This window comes from Piliocolobus tephrosceles, chromosome 1 (assembly GCF_002776525.5).
Source record: "Piliocolobus tephrosceles isolate RC106 chromosome 1, ASM277652v3, whole genome shotgun sequence".
Taxonomy (NCBI): domain Eukaryota; kingdom Metazoa; phylum Chordata; class Mammalia; order Primates; family Cercopithecidae; genus Piliocolobus; species Piliocolobus tephrosceles.
The window spans coordinates 210,020,512-210,036,750 of record NC_045434.1 but is presented as its reverse complement, the minus strand read 5'-3'; the positions used below and the strand labels follow the sequence as shown (position 1 = coordinate 210,036,750).

The 16,239-nt window shown below is 45.7% G+C and overlaps 1 protein-coding gene across 5 annotated transcripts in view; it reads left to right on the top strand.

Moving 5' to 3' along the window:
- Positions 1–16,239, top strand: part of CLCN6 (chloride voltage-gated channel 6) — a 38,942-nt gene that overhangs the window by 7,500 nt on the left and 15,203 nt on the right. For 3 of the 5 annotated variants that reach the window (XR_002726334.2, XM_023191954.1, XM_023191953.2), the window contains 8 exons: positions 3,493–3,558; positions 4,264–4,329; positions 7,128–7,194; positions 10,970–11,076; positions 12,075–12,201; positions 12,856–12,923; positions 14,528–14,586; positions 15,457–15,589. Coding sequence is in view for 4 of the 5 variants with exons in the window: in XM_023191953.2 (XP_023047721.1) it covers positions 3,493–3,558; positions 4,264–4,329; positions 7,128–7,194; positions 10,970–11,076; positions 12,075–12,201; positions 12,856–12,923; positions 14,528–14,586; positions 15,457–15,589 (693 nt within the window). In the remaining variant the exon portion in view is untranslated. Of the gene's footprint in view, positions 1–3,492; positions 3,559–4,263; positions 4,330–4,768; positions 7,195–10,969; positions 11,077–12,007; positions 12,202–12,855; positions 12,924–14,527; positions 14,587–15,456; positions 15,590–16,239 lie in introns of those variants that run through there. The other 2 variants (XM_023191955.1, XM_023191957.1) reach the window with 2 other exon arrangements.

Genomic DNA, 16,239 nt, shown 5'->3' with positions numbered 1-16,239 from the left:
ACTCCAGCCTGGGTGACAGAGAAAGACCCCATGGCAAAAAAATAAAAAAATAAAAAATAAAGTAGTAGGTTGTCATCTGTTATTTCTCGGCAACTGGCAGTGAACTGAAGGTTCACAGGACTCCCTCCTCGAGTTTGGTTAATTTGCTAGAGCAGGTCAGAAAACACAGAAACGCTACTTACGTTTGCTAGTTTATTAATAAAGGATATCACAAAGGATACAGAAGAACAGCCAGATGGAGAGATCGAGGAACGTAGGAGGGGGCACGGAGCTTCCATCCCCTCTCCAGGCACAGTACCCTCCTGGAACCTCCAAACAGTCAGCTATCTGGAAGCTCTCTGAACCGTGTCCTTTTGGAGTTTTATGGAAGCTTTTTTATGCAGTCATGATTGATTACATCACCATCTGTTGGTGATCAGCTTAACCTTCAGCTTCAGTCTCCTCCCTGGAGGGATGGGTTTCCCACCCCGCTAATCCTGCCTTGGTCTTTCTGGTGACCAGCCTCTTTTCTGAAGCTATCTAAGGGCCCCCAGCCACCACTCATCTCATTAGCAAACAAAAGAGACCCGGCTCAACAAAAAAAAAAAAAAAAAAAAAGGAAAAAAGACAAAGTCTGTTTGTGTGTATGTGTATTGTTGGGGCTCAGGAAATGATACCTGGAAATATGGTGTTTTGATATGCTGAACTGAAGAAACAGCCTGGGGGTCTCTCTCTGACTTTCTGCACCCTCATGCTTTGTATCTCCCAAAGCACAGGATGGGGCTCTTCTCTGCCGTTCCCTTATCTACCTAGAAACTGGACCTACCAAAGAGGAACACAGTTGTCTTTGATCCCTTTCCTGAAATGTCATTAACCAGGGAATGTTAAAACTCATCTCACAGAGGAGACTGAAGACCAAACAACATACCTAGAGCCCAAACAAACTGTCCCAAACCGCTGTTTGTTCACTGTCCCATTCAGTTTCCAAAGAGAATCATTCACAAGATAATGTCTGCCTCCCAGATCCATTCATTCCCCACTAAGAATTATTTCCTCCCACATCCCCATTTCCCCTTCCCCTCTGAAGAAGGGTATAGAAGCATCTGTATCGCACTGGGGTTATTGGGTAATCATTCTGCAGTTCCCCTGTGCAATGCATGTTAAATAAATCTGGATGCCTTTACTCCCATTAATCTGCCTTTTGCCAGTTCACTTTCAGCAGAACTTCAGAGGGTGAAAGGGAAAGCTTTTCCCGTTGGCCGCTATAATAGATATGTATGTGCAAATATGTTTAATTACTTATAGATGAGTCTAGGTTCTAAAAGTACTTTTTTCCTCACTGTGTTTTTTTGTTTTCTGATCAGTAAAAAAGATTTTTTTCTGAGACAGAGTCTCACTGTGTCACCTAGACTGGAGTGCAGTGGCAAGATCTCAGCTCACTGCAACCTCCACCTCCTGGGTTCAAGTGATTCTCCTGCCTCAGCCACCCTAGTAGCTGGGATCACAGGTGTGTGCCACCACGCCCAGCTAATTTGTGTATTTTTGGTCGAGGCGGGGTTTTGCCATGTTGGCCAGGCTGGTCTCAAACTCTTGGCCTCAAGTGATCCACCCATCTCGGCCTCCCAAAGTGGTGGAATTATAGACGTGAGCCATCGTGCCCAGCTGATCATTTTTTTAAATATAAAAAAGCACACCATTTGTGCCATGAGAATTTCAGACAACACCCAGAAGCAAATATCCTCTTAAGCACTACCTCACGGATGTTTTCCCATTGTGAATGCTGATGTGCAAATAATCCTAATTTTGTTTAATCAAAAAAGGATATTATACTTTTAATTCTCCATCCTGCTTTATTTTTATTTTTTAATTTCATCTTACTCTTTTGCCAAATAATTTTTGGACATTTTCCATATCTTTCTATATAGACTTAACTGTAATCGTTTTATTGGTGTATAGTCTTCTATATTTGGATGTATAATTGATTTACTCAGTCACCTGTTGGTACTCCAGGACACCTAAAAAAGGAATTTGGACTATAGGTAGACATATAGATAGAATAAATTGTCATTCATCACATGTGTTTGGCTGACATGAAACTGTTGTCCAGGAGTGTGGCTGCGACCCGGCTAGTGTCCAGCTGATGTGGGTAGGAACAGGTTGTAGGAAGGAGAGCTCATGGCTGACCATTTTTCTTTGTTGCCAAACTGCTGCGTCTTTTTTTTTTTTTTTTTTTTTTTATAAGATAAGAGTCTCGCTGTGTTGCCCAGGCTGGAGTACAGTGGCAAGATCTCGGCTCACTGCATCCTCCGCCTCCCAGGTTCAAGCAGCTCTCCTGCCCTAGCTTCCTGAGTAGCTGGGTTTACAGGCGTGCTCCACCACTCCCAGCTAACTTTAGTATTTTTAATAGAGATGGGGTTTCACCATCTTGCCCAGGCTAGTCTCGAACTTCTGGCCTCAAGCGATCTTCCTGCCTCGGCCTCTCAAAGTGCTGGGATTACAAGCGTGAGGCAGTGCTTCCGGCCCAGACTGCTGCTTCTCTAACAAGACAACTAAAATGATTTCCTTTGAATTGTTTCTCTAAATGTCTGTGGCATACCTGCAAGTTGCTTGCAGGATTTCTGTGTTCTGTGATGCATGTTGTAAAGGATGCTGCTTTAGATGTAGAAGTTTTAGGAGCCGAGAGCCAAGCTGAGTCTGTGCCTCTTCCTAACATAAAGTTGAAGTTGCTTTTAAAAATACTTTCCGTATTAGTTTATCTTGTGACTAACCTCATTTCCATAGACACTAACTACAAAAGATAATTATAACTAATTGACATTCTAAATTAATTTGGTTCTGACTAACTGAAACTTTTGTTCACATCTAATGGAGTAAGTTTCATAAAGCTCATGATAGCTAAAGGTCTTTACATATTTTGCCAAAACAGGAAGTTTAAAAATAGGTAATTTAAAACTTATCCTAAAGTATGAAGTGTGAACCTAAAGCAACACCGCTCAAATTGTAATGTGCATCTGAGTCACCTAGGGCTGCAGGGCTGCAGAAAGTCTGAGATTCTGCATTTGGTTTTTGTGTTTGTTTCTGAGACAGAGTCTTGCTCTGTCACCCAGGCTGGAGTACAGTGGTGCGATCTCAGCTCACTGCAACCTCCGCCTCCCAGGTTCCAGAGATTCTCCTGCCTCAGCCTCCCAAGTAGCTGGGACTACAGGTGTGCGCCACCACGCCCGGCTAATTTTGTATTTTTAGTAGAGATGGAGTTTCGCCATGTTGGCTAGACTGGTCTTAAACTCCTGACCTCAGGTGATCCACCTGCCTTGACCTCCCAAAGTGCTGGGATTACAGGCGTGAGCCACCGCGCCTGGCCAGATTCCGCATTTTGAACCAGCTCCTCCTGGATGCTGCAGGTGCCACTGCTCTGCCCATCCACATGTTGAGTAGCAGGAACCCAGAGGTTTGTCCCTTTGCAGGTCTTCTCACCTGATGTGACTTTTTGACTCACCTTTGCCTCTTTTTCAGAGTTTGGATTATGATCGCTGTATCAATGACCCTTACCTGGAAGTTTTGGAGACCATGGATAATAAGGTGAGTCTTACAATCCTTCATCTCTGGGGATCAAATCAGTCTTAACATGACATTTTTTTTCTCTTCTAAAGTTCCCAGTAAATATCTTTTACCCCTTGTTTTTTGAACCTTTTCCTGCGATACAGGCAGACCTCACTTTACGCACTTTGCTTTATTTCACCTTGCAGATACTGCAGTTTTTGCAAACTGGAGGTTGGTGGCAACCCTGTGTTGAGCAAGGTGCCATTTTTCCAATAGCATGCAGTTTGTTTGCATTTTTTAGCCATAAAGTATTTTTTATTTAAGGTATGTACATTTTTGTAGGCATAATGCTATTGCACACTTAATAGACCACAGTACAGTGTAAACATCACTTTTATACGCATTGGGAAACCAAAACACTCGTGTGACTCTCTTTATTGTGATATTTGCTTTATTGTGGTGGTCTGGAACCAAACCCATGCTATCTGCAAGGTAGGCCTATGTTGGCGTTTATTCCCTAGGCCTTTATCCTGCCAACCAGAGTTCCCCCTGTCAGTGCAGCTTGCCCAGCCTCTTAAAGAGTCCATCATTTTTGCTTTGTAAAGCACCTGAAATCTCAACATCATCTTCACTGTGCCTGCTCTCCACGTGGAATTTAGCTTAAAACTGGTTGGCCAAGATGTGTTTCTTGGCCTCTGCCACCATAACCCTGTAAACTGAATCATTCTTTTCCTGTGTTAACAGAAAGGTCGAAGGTATGAGGCGGTGAAGTGGATGGTGGTGTTTGCCATTGGAGTCTGCACTGGCCTGGTGAGGAGGCAGGGCCTGGAGGGATGGTGGGCCAGAGGGCTGGAGGGGCTCACAGGGAAAGCCCTGGCCTGGTGAATAACATTGTTATTTATCATTATAGCATTTATAACATTATAACACTATAACACTTGTCATTATAATCAAGAGTACCTTTTCTTTCTCCCTTTTTTTTTTTAAATGAATAATCCTGCACAGTTTTTCATACTTCCCTGGTTTTTGCTTTGTGAAATGAAAGCGAGACACATGACGATGGTGCTCTTGAAGTGCTCAAAGGTTTGGGCAGGAGTTATCTTTTATGATATGATTATGGATCATAATCTATAATCTACCTGATCAACTAGATAACATGTCTCCCTAGTGGGTAGAGAACGCATTGGGTAAATAATGGATGTTAAAGTCACTTTTTTTTTTTTTTTTTTTTTAATTTAAATAGAGACAGAGTCTCGCTTTGTCACCCTGGCTGGAGCACAGTGGCGTGATCATAGTTCACTGCAGCCTCGACCTCCTGGGCTCAGGTGATCCTCCTACCTCAGCCTCCTGAGTGGTTAGGACTCTAGGCAGGCATGAGACCACTCTTTAGGGAAAAAGCAAAGTCGTGGGTATGGAACTGTGAATATCATGCCCTTCATTTAGCACAGCATGCCAGTGAACAGGATGGCACAACACAGATCTTGATCTCATGCAGGGAGTTCATGGTGCTATCCTGGGCTCCTCCCTGCATGTCGTTAATGTTATCTGGAAGACAGAGCCAGCAGCTGTGCATGAAGGGATATGCCCATATGAACAGAGTTGCTGGAGGCAGTAGCTTCACAGGTGAATCACAGACAGGGCAAGATTGGAAACATGGCCAAACATGAGGACAGCAAAAAGTCTGGAACCAGAACTGCTGACTTCACATTGTTAAATATGAAGAAGAGAAGCTGGAAAAATCAGCATCAGTCAAAATGATCCATGTCAAATCTGATTCCGGTCAGTACAGTGTTGGGATGGGGTGTCTGTTCTCAGTAGCAGCCCGTTTACCACTTTTCTCTTGAACTGGCCACAAGCCTCCTACTTAATTTGACGTGATATGCCTGGAAAATGTACACATATGTTTGGTATAATGTAGCCACAGGGGCCAATCACGATTTTTATTTTCATGGCGTGCATCAAATTTTTACTATAGTAAATCCACAAGTAAACGAACATCTTACTCGGTAAGACTGATGGCACTCAGAAACCCTCTTCAGTGACATTCTGATGGATACCATTTTGGGGGAACTTGGGTTGATTTATTGTTTTATTTAAATCTCAGGGTGTTGGGCTAGGCACGGTGGCTCACACCTATAATCCCAGCATTTTGAGAGGCCGAGACAGGAGGACTGCTTGAGCCCAGGAGTTTGAGACCAGCCTGGGCAACACAGGGAGACCCTGTCTCCTTAAAAAAAAAAAAAAAAAATAGAAATCTCAAGGTATTTATTTTGCTATATATGTTTCTGGTTGCAGATTTCTCTATAATAAGCTAGTCATTAGACCTCCAGTTGTTAGTGTTTGTGCTACTTTTTTATCAAACTCTTTGGAGCTGTCACTCGTCAGTACTACAGGTTAAGTGTCCCTTATCAGAAAATCCAAAATGCTGGAAAATCCAAAACTTTTTGAATGCCAACACGATGCTCAGAGGAAGTACTCATTGGCGCATTCAGATTTTGGATTTCAGATTTTTGGATTTGGGATGTTTAACCAGTATAATGCAAATATTAAAAAAAAAAAAATCTGAAATCCAAAACACTTCTGGTCCCAAGCATTTCAGATAAGGGTTACTCAAGCTGAAGCAACTTTACCTCCTACCTTTGTATTTTAGGAAGGCAGACCTGCCTTTATGATATAGGACTCCCAACTCTTGTCCACTGATGTGTGGCCACTTATGGCTTCGGTATTAAAAAGCCTCTAGGTATTGGCTTGAGGGAAGGCCAGAGGTAAAGACAAGAAGCCTTCGATCCTGAATCCATAAAATTAAAAGTCTTTCTAGTTCTCCTTTAAGCCCTGAGCACTTTGGAGAGCAGAATATTGGAATTTGGTTGTTTTCTCTACCCAGAGTAACTATGGACTATAAGATGGTTATAAGTCTAGCCTGGCACAGTGGGGTGTGCCTGTAGTCCCAGCTACTTGGGAGGCTGAGGCAGGAGGATTTCTTGAGCCCTGGAGTCCAAGGCCCAAGGCCAGCCTGGGCAATATAGCAGGACTCCATCTCAAAAAAAGATGATTTTAAGTCAAAATAATGACTTGTAAAATAGAGCCTGCTAATAACAAACATGCAAAAATCACATACACCTAAATGAACGTTGTATTTTAAAGCAAGCTTGTCCAACCCATGGCCCAACACAGAATCATACACCTTTTTAAAACATGAGATTTTTTTGAGATTTTCTTTTTTTAGCTCATCAGCTATTGTTAATGTATTTTGTGTGTGGCCCAAGATAATTCTTCTTCCAATGTGGTCCAGGGAAGCCAAAAGATTGGACACCCCTGTGTCAGTAGTCTTTCTTGGTCTCACATCTTTTTCTGCACCTGCTTCCCTCTTTGTTTTCCATTGCTTCACTCAACTTAGCTGTACCCTCTGCGTTTGTTCTTTGGAGGGGCACTGGGACCGGGCTGGGGAAGGGATCTCGTCCTTCTGAGCTTTCCTGCTGTGCATTCACGTGCTGCTGGCTGGTGAGCAGCCTCCATACATGCAGTTGGGGAGGAGATGCCTTCAAGAGAAGCACACCCGTACTACACTTGGAAATAAGGCTGTGTGATAGATCTCTTGCTCTTCACAGGTGGGTCTCTTTGTGGACTTTTTTGTGCGACTCTTCACCCAACTCAAGTTCGGAGTGGTACAGACGTGTATCCTTTTCACGGTTCCTGGTGTTCATGGACTTCAGTGGTCACCAAGATTCTTTCTTACCTAGAAATGGGTTTATCAGGCCGGGTGCAGTGGCTCAAGCCTGTAATCTCAGCACTTTGGGAGGCCGAGGCGGGGATCATGAGGTCAGGAGATCGAGACCATCCTGGCTAACATGGTGAAACCCCGTCTCTACTAAAAAAAGTACAAAAAAACTAGCCGGGCGAGGTGGCGGGCGCCTGTAGTCCCAGCTGCTCAGGAGGCTGAGGCAGGAGAATGGCGTAAACCCAGGAGGTGGAGCTTGCAGTGAGCCAAGATCCAGCCACTGCACTCCAGCCTGGGCGACAGAGCGAGACTCCGTCTTAAAAAAAAAAAAAAAAAAAAAAAATGGCTTTAACAGTAAACATGATACTAGAAGGGCCACTTATTAGCTATTCAGCTTTAATATTTTTAATGATCACTGAAAGACACAAAAGCAGGACTTTAATAAACAAAGACGTGTACCCATGTTTGTGGTTGATGAGATTGCAAATGCCACAAAGATGCCTGTACTCCCCAGTCTGTAAATTTAATGTAGTTCCAATCAAAATGCCAATAGAATTTGTTGTGGAACTCAGAAGTTCTTTCCAAATTTGTGTAGAAGAGTAAAGGGCCAAAAGTAGTCAGTCAGTACAGTTCTGAACGACAAGAAGGTGGACTTGACCCTGCCAGATACCAAGTCTTATAAAATTTACAAGTTTGGGGAGTTAGGAAAAATTTTTAAAAAGTCATACAATTTAAGATGTAGTCATTGAAATTGGTCATATTGGTGTAGGAATACCTAGACAGTGGAAAATGATAGCGAAGCAGAAACTGGTCCTCACATACGTGGAACTTTGGTGAATGACAGTTAATACTACAAATCAGCGAGGGAGTGATGAATAATTTAATAAAAGATGCTGTGTTATTTAATAAATAAAAATACACATCTCTGTAGTCCCAGCTACTTAGGAGGTGAGCCCAGGAGTTTGAGGCTGTAGTGCACCATGATTGTGTCTGGGCAACATAGCAAGACCCTGTCTTAAAAAAAAAAAAAAAAAAAGATGCACGTGGGTGATCCGTATGGAAAAATAATTTTATTCCTATTTTATACTATAAATAAATTCCAGATGAAAATGTAAATATGCAAAACAAAACTTTAGGAGACTATATGTTGTCAAGAGTAGGGAATAATTTCTTAAAACTCCAAAAGGCACAGATTATAAGAAAAAACATCAGTGGCTGGGTGCAGTGGCTCATGCCTGTAATCCCAGCACTTTGGGAGGGTGAGGCAGGCCGATCACCTGAGGTCAGGTGTTCAAGACCAGCCTGGCTAACATGGTGAAACCCCGTCTCTACTAAAAATACAAAGTATTAGCTGGGCGTGGTGGCAGATGCCTGTAATCGCAGCTACTTGGGAGGCTGAGGCGGGAGAATCACTTGAACCTGGGAGATGGAGGTTGCAGTGAGCCAAGGTCATGCCATTGCACTCCAGCCTGTGCAACAAGAGCAAAACTCTGTCTCAAAAAAAAAAAAATCAATAAAGTTGACCACATCAAAGTACATATTTTATTTATAAAGACAAAAACTCCAAAATAACAATAATAAAACACCATAAAGTGAAAAAAAAGGCCACAGCCTGAGAGAGGTTATTTACTATGCAGTTAAGAGGCAGATAGATAGTATCCAGAATACAGGAAGTGGCTGGGCGTGGTGGCTCACGCCTATAATCCCAGCACTTTGGGAGGCCGAGGCGGGTGGATCACAAGGTCAGGAGTTCGAGACCAGCTTGGCCAACATGGTGAAACCCTGTCTCTACTAAAAATACAAAATTAGCCTAGTGTGGTAGTGTGCACCTTTAGTCCCAGATACTCGGGAGACAGAGGCAGGAGAATCACTTGAACCCAGGAGGCGGAGGTTGCAGTGAGTGGAGATTGCGACACCGTACTCCAGCCTGGGCGACAGAGTGAGGCTCCGATTCAAAAAAAGAATAGAGGAAGAGCTCCTGCAATGCAATCAGAAAAAAAAAAAAAACAGATGGTCCAATAGAAGGAAAACAAGCAAAGGATGTGAACTGGAATTCTCAAAAGAGAAAAACTGAGTGGCCAGTAAACCTCTGGAAAAAGGAAAGTACACATTCCTGTGACTCATAAATTCCTCTTACAGATGTGAACCATAGACATGTGCAAAGATGATAATTACAGCTTTGTGATAGCAAAAAGCTGGAATCACCAAATGGGGGAATGGAAAAATTGTGGCACATTCATATGGTATCATTTTAGACATCATGTCATTTCTGTAGATTATAAAACAAAAATAATTTTAGACAGAAGTGAAAGAGAGGCCGGGCGCGGTGGCTCACGCCTGTAATCCCAGCAGCACTTTGGGAGGCCGAGGCGGGCAGATCACGAGGTCAGGAGATCGAGACCATCCTGGCTAACACGGTGAAACCCCGTCTCTGCTAAAAAATACAAAAAATTAGCCGGGCGTGGTGGCGGGTGCCTGTAGTCCCAACTACTCGGGAGGCTGAGACAGGAGAATAACATGAACCTGAGTGGTGGAGCTTGCAGTGAGCCGAGATCGTGCCACTGCACTCCAGCCTGGGCGATGAGCAAGACTCCATCTCAGAAAAAAAAAAAGAAAAAGAAGTGAAACTGAATGAACTGCAGAGCTGTGTGTATCAACATTGCTAATTCTCAAAAACTTAATGTTCAGAAAAAAAAAGAGGAACTTACAGAATATAGAAGTGCCATGTACAACAGTATGGACACTTGAAATATGCACAATAATTTCAGGTTAATGGTTTCTCCCAGGGGAGAGAGGAAGGAAAACTGTTTTTTTGTTTTGTTTCTTAAAATGGTATTGAACGTTTTGTTTTTAAAAAATACCTGGAGCACATATGGCATGTTGTTGGGATTTGTTAAAGCTGAGGTTGTGAGGGTATGGGTATTTGTTACTTTTTGTAATGTTTGAAGTATTTCCTAATGTCAAAGGCATCTCAAACAATTTTTTTTTTTTTTTTCTGAGACAGTGTCTCGCTCTGTCTCCCAGGTTGGAGTGCAGTGGTGCGATCTCGGCTCACTGCAAGATCCACCTCCTGGGTTTACGCCATTCTCTTGCCTCAGCCTCCCGAGTAGCTGGGACTACAGGCGCCCACCACCATGTCCGGCTATTTTTTTTTTATTTTTAGTAGAGACGAGGTTTCACCTTGTTAGCCAGGATGGTCTCAATCTCTTGACCTCGTGATCCGCCCGCCTCGGCCTCCCAAAGTGCTGGGATTACAGGCGTGAGCCACCGCGCCCGGCCTTTTTTTTCTTTTTTTAAGAGATGAGGTCTCACACTGTGGCCTGGGCTGGAGTGCAGTGGTGCAGTGACAGCTCACTGCAGCCTCAGCCTCCCAGGCTCAAGCGATCCTCCCACCTTAGCTTCTTGAGTAGCTGGGACCATAGGCATGTACCACCATGCCCAACTAATGTTTGTATTTTTTGTAGCAACATGGTCTCACTACGTTGCCCAGGCTGGCCTCCAACTCTTAGGCTCAAGCATTCCTCCTGCCTCAGGCTCCCAAAGTGTTGGGATTACAGGCACGAGCCATCGCACCCAGTCATCTCAGGCATTTTCAAAAAAAATTTTATATATGGAGAAAAAGTGCACTCAGTAGACAGCATGATCCAAAGGAGAAGCAGCTGCACCCTCTCAGGTGATGACGGGGACACCCCTCGGCTCATCAACACAGTTTCCTTAACCCAATTTCTGCAGCGGTGGAGGAGTGTAGCCAGAAAGGCTGCCTCGCTCTGTCTCTCCTTGAACTCCTGGGTTTTAACCTCACCTTTGTCTTCCTGGCAAGCCTCCTTGTTCTCATTGAGGTGAGGTGGTTTGATTCACCTGCTTGCATAGGAGGTTTTAGAGTCCCGCACTCCTTTTCCCCACCTCCTTCCAGAATGTCAGGAAACTGAGAATGCAGATTCCTGCAGAAAGTGGCCTCTTGTTCACTAAAGATAAAGGTTTCACCCTCTGGTGAGATTAAAGAAAAATCCAGATTAGGATGGTGGGTCTCAGCCTTGGCAGTACATTAGAATTCCCTGGAGAACTTTTTAAAAACCGTACCTGAGCCCCAGCTCTGACACATGAGAACCTGTGGAATTGAGGTGCCTGAAGTGGTTGTTGAGAGGTTCCCCAGGTGATGCTGATTCACAGGGAACTTGTGCAGATTCTGCGGGGAGGAGAAAAGGGGGAAAGGGCTGAAAACAAAATTGTTGGGTGCCATGCTCACTACCTGGGTGACAGGATCATTTGTATCCCAAACCTCAGCATCATGCAATATACCCTTGTAACAGACCTGCACATGCAATCCCTGAATCTAAAATAAAAGTTGAAATTATTTTTCTTTAAAAAGTGCAAGTCCGGCCACTTTGGGAGGCCAAGGCAGGCGGATCACCTAAGGTCGGGAGTTCGAGACCAACCTAACCAACGTGGAGAAACCCCGTCTCTACTAAAAATACAAAATTAGTCGGGCATGGTGGCGCATGCCTGTAATCCCAGCTACTCAGGCAGCTGGAACCTGGGAGGCGGAGGTTGCAGTGAGCCGAGATCACGCCATTGCACTCCAGCCTGGGCAACAAGAGTGAAACTCTGTCTCAAAAAAAAAAAAAAAAAGTGCAAATCCTCCCATTGCCCCTCAGACCTCCTGAGTCAGATCCTCTGGCGTGGGGCCCAGCAGCTGTGGTTTAGCAAGCCCACCAGGTGATGCTGATGCTGCTAATGAAGGTGGCCAGCTCTCCCTCTTCCGCTGCCCAGGTTGTTGAGGGTAAACCAGAGAACCAATGGATTTTGAGTTATGGGTGTGCCTGCTCTACTCCATCAGCCCGTGGCAGCAGGTTCTGGGATACCCGAAGTCAAATGCTATCTGAATGGTGTGAAGGTGCCAGGAATCGTCCGTCTCCGGACCCTGCTCTGCAAGGTCCTTGGAGTGCTGTTCAGTGTGGCTGGAGGTAAGAAGGGTCCAACTTATATCCTTCAAATACTCAAGAGGCAGAGATGACAAGAAGCATGACGTATTTCAGTTATTAGATTTGAACTGCAGGGCCCAGCCTCAAACAACTGATGTTTGCACTTTTTGTTGATGAGCTCTTTTTAAAATGCAGACACTGTTCGTATGTTACCAGTCAGATACCTGACAAACACACTCTTCAGTTTTGGAATTTGGAATTTAGTTTGTGGAATGCACTTCTGTCAAAATTAGCAAGCTTTTTGTGTCAGCAGCCAGAGAGTAAATATTTAAGGCTTTGTGGGCCGAGAATCAGAATGGAAGCTCTTATGTTAATGCTTATGTAACCATTTACATGTGTCCACTTACGAACGTAAAAGCCGGTCTTAGTTCTCAGGCCATGCAAAACCAGGCGGGGAGCTGGTGGTCTGGCCTCACAGGCTGTCATTTGCTGACACACAATTTAGAATGTGGAGTGTGTTTTCTTCTAGCAAGACTTGAAATGGAGCTTATTTGGTGAGAATTTGGTTCTTTCTCTTATAAAGTCTTAGGATCATCTCTGTTTAGTTGTCACGAGAAAAGTTTTTGTAGCCAAGGTCTCCTGACCCAGGGGCATTTCTGCGCTGACCAATGGTCTTCCCTTTTTCACCCTGCCCAGGGCTCTTTGTGGGGAAGGAAGGACCCATGATCCACAGTGGTTCAGTGGTGGGAGCTGGCCTCCCTCAGGTAAGATGGACTGAGAGGGTGTGGGCCTCCTGGGCAGGTCTAGTGGGAGGTCTGTGGTTACACTGGGCCAAATCCGTTCGGACACCACTGACATCACATTGGAACCTGGTGCCATTCTGGCTTGATATGAAAACCATGTGTCTGTCTCTCAGGAGAGAGCATAACTTATACTTGGAAGTTTTAATGATGCCCTGCTGAACCCTAGGAGCAGAAATGTGACATAGAGAAAAACTATGACACAGGCAGATAAGAGTCACTGGGTGCTTCTGCAGCCATTGCCAGGCGCCTCCGTTTAGGGTGGGGTGGATCATCTCAGTGCTGCCAGATCCAAGAGGCCTGAAGCATCGACTGACATGGTTTTAGGCACAGTTCCATGCTGATTCTAGCTGACGTGGTACAGTCATAATAACAGCTGCCAGTTGAGTGATCTGTGTGCCAGACGCTGCGTATACTAACTGCTTTCTCCTCATAGCCACCTTCAATGATTTGTTATTATTACCCCCATCCTCAGATGGGGAAACTGAAGTTTAGAGATGTTGCGGCACTAGCTGGAGACCTCAAAACTCCCGTTCTTAGGGGCTGCTCCAGATCCCTGGGCTGCTGTTGGAGAAGTCTCAGTTCCCTGTGAACTGTCACTCAAAGTCATTTCCCTCTCCAGTCCTGAGAAGAGGGAGTTACTGTGGTTGGGAGTCTCTGAGGTGAAGGAGGGAAGATTCTTTCTTCCAGAGCTCGTCTTTTGGTCTCTCTCCTGCTACTGCCTCAAGCACCAGATCTGGCAGAAGTGAGCCAAGGGGTGGAAGGAGTAGGCATCAGTGTGTGCTGTTGTGGAGCCGACCGAGGACAGGCTCTGGGCCCTTCTCTTCCCGGCGCTGCTGCGCAGAGCGGACTCAGTCTTCTGCAACAGCTTCTGCGTCCCCTTCCCTCAGCTCAGCCATTTCCCTTTTTCCTTTCTGACTTGTTGACTCTGTACAAAATGGGATCTCAGAAGGTCCTAGAAATTTGGGGGCAGGAAAAATAAGCTCCTCCCGAGGGTGGGGGTGGTAATCTCCTTTTTCCCAAGTTTTTTTGTTTTTGTCTTTTGAGACGGAGTCTTACTCTGTCGCCCAGGCTGGAGTGCGATGGCGCCATCTCTGCTCACTACAACCTCCGCCTCCCGGGTTCAAGCGATTCTCCTGGCTCAGCCTCCTGAGTAGCTGGGATTACAGGCACGTGCCACCATGCCTGGCTGAATTTTGTATTTTTAGTAGAGACAGGGTTTTGCCATGTTGGCCAGGCTGGTCTCTGACTCCTGACCTTAGATGATCAGCCACCCGGCTCGGCCTCCCAGAGTGCTGGGATTACAGGCGTGAGCCATGAGCCACCACGCCCGGCTCCTTTTTTCCCAGGTCGCTGTTCTGGACTTTCTTTCCTGCATCATACTTACCCAGGTGTGCGCAAGCAGCGGGGCCTCCCCTAGTGCTGTGGATTCCCGCAGTTTCCGTCCTTCTAGACTGCCCCGACCTGTTTTCTCTCTTTTTTTTTCTTTTTCCGTAATTACTAGGGTACAGGTGGCATTTGGTTACATGAGTAGGCTGTTTATTGGCTCTCTTTTTCTCTCGCTTCAGTTTCAGAGCATCTCCTTACGGAAGATCCAGTTTAACTTCCCCTATTTCCGAAGCGACAGGTATGGAAAGGTTAGAAATTGGGGTTTTTTGGAAGCAACACGTTCATGCGCTGCGGGTCAGACTCGATACTTGCTCTAGTCTGGCACAGTGTCGCCTGCTGGGAAACCCGACTGTGGGAGAAGGGGGCGGGCTTTGAACTTTTCTTCTGGAAATAAGCCAAAGCACCAGGCTAGCATCGTGACTTTTATTTTGTCGTGCCATAAGGCCTAGACGCATCTCAGGCAAGTGAAAATGGCCCCAGATTAAAAACCCAACCAAGAAAGGCCTCAGACAGGCATATTCTTAGGAAGGCATTTTGTATTCCCCAGTGATTCACTTGCTCAGCCACCCTCCTGGGTCAGAAGGTAGTAGACTTTTTAGCCCTGTATCAGATGTGTGTGTTACTGACCTGCACACCTTGTAAGGCTCTTTCAATCAGAGACCCGGTTTAGAGTCATGGACCACCTTCTCTTTGTATTCCTGCAAGTCTGGCACATACCCATAAGGCACCTTGATGTTTTTACAAATGCCGGGGTTTTCTGGAAGGAAGATCTGGTGGGAACATGGTGCAGCAGTGATGGCGCCGATCTTTGATCTGCCCCTGAGCTCTGGGGGCTGAGATTCTGAGATCACAGAAAACAGAGACGTCAGGGGCTCCTGTTCCCAGGCGGAGTAGCCACCGTGCTGAAAAGGACTCTGGTGCTGAGGTGTGTGGCTCTCGGGTGGGCATGCTCGCAGCAGAGGCAGCCTCCCCAGGGACCTGCCCTTCAGGATCCCTGCCTGTTCAATTCATAGGTGTGAGAGAAAATGTTCATGATAAGGAAATCAGAAACCGTATTTTGTGGGCTGAGGGCTCTTTTTTGGATAACCCGTCTCTCTCCTCTCCTCAGAGACAAGAGAGACTTTGTATCAGCAGGAGCGGCTGCTGGAGTTGCTGCAGCTTTCGGGGCCCCAATCGGGGGTACCTTGTTCAGTCTAGAGGAGGGTTCGTCCTTCTGGAACCAAGGGCTCACATGGAAAGTGGTGAGGAGGACCTTCAGTGAAAGCCACCTCCCAGACTTAACCACACGCCCCGAATTACACTCGGTGTCCCTTACTTGGTACATGGAATGGTAGTTTTGATGAGACTTGGGGGGGTCGACTGGATCAGAAGCAGCTTTGCTCTTGTGCCCATAACCTCCACACTGGACTGTCTATACTTCTCATATCAATACCCTCCCCAACCCCAAATCAAACTGCTGTTACCCACTTTTTTTTTTTTTTTTTGAGATGGAGTCTCACTCTGTTGCCCAGGCTGGAAGGCAGTGACACGATCTCGGCTCAGTGCAGCCTCTGCCTCCCAAGTTCAAGCAATTCTCCTGCCTTAGCCTCCTGAGTAGCTGGGATTGTAGGCACCTGCCATCACGCCCAACTAATTTTTGTATTTTTAGTAGGGACGGGGTTTCACCATGTTGGCCAGGCTGGTCTTGAACTCCTGACATCAAGTGATCCACCCGCCTCGGCTTCCCAAAGTGTTGGGATTACAGGCGTGAGCCACCGCGACCGGCCTTGTTATCCTCTCTTGATGAATCACCTGCCATGAAAATGTGAAACCGGCTGTTGTCATAAAGCAGGAAGTGATGGGGCTTGGGCTGGAGCTGGTCTCCTCCCTCGGAGCAGGCCGTCCTTCCCTT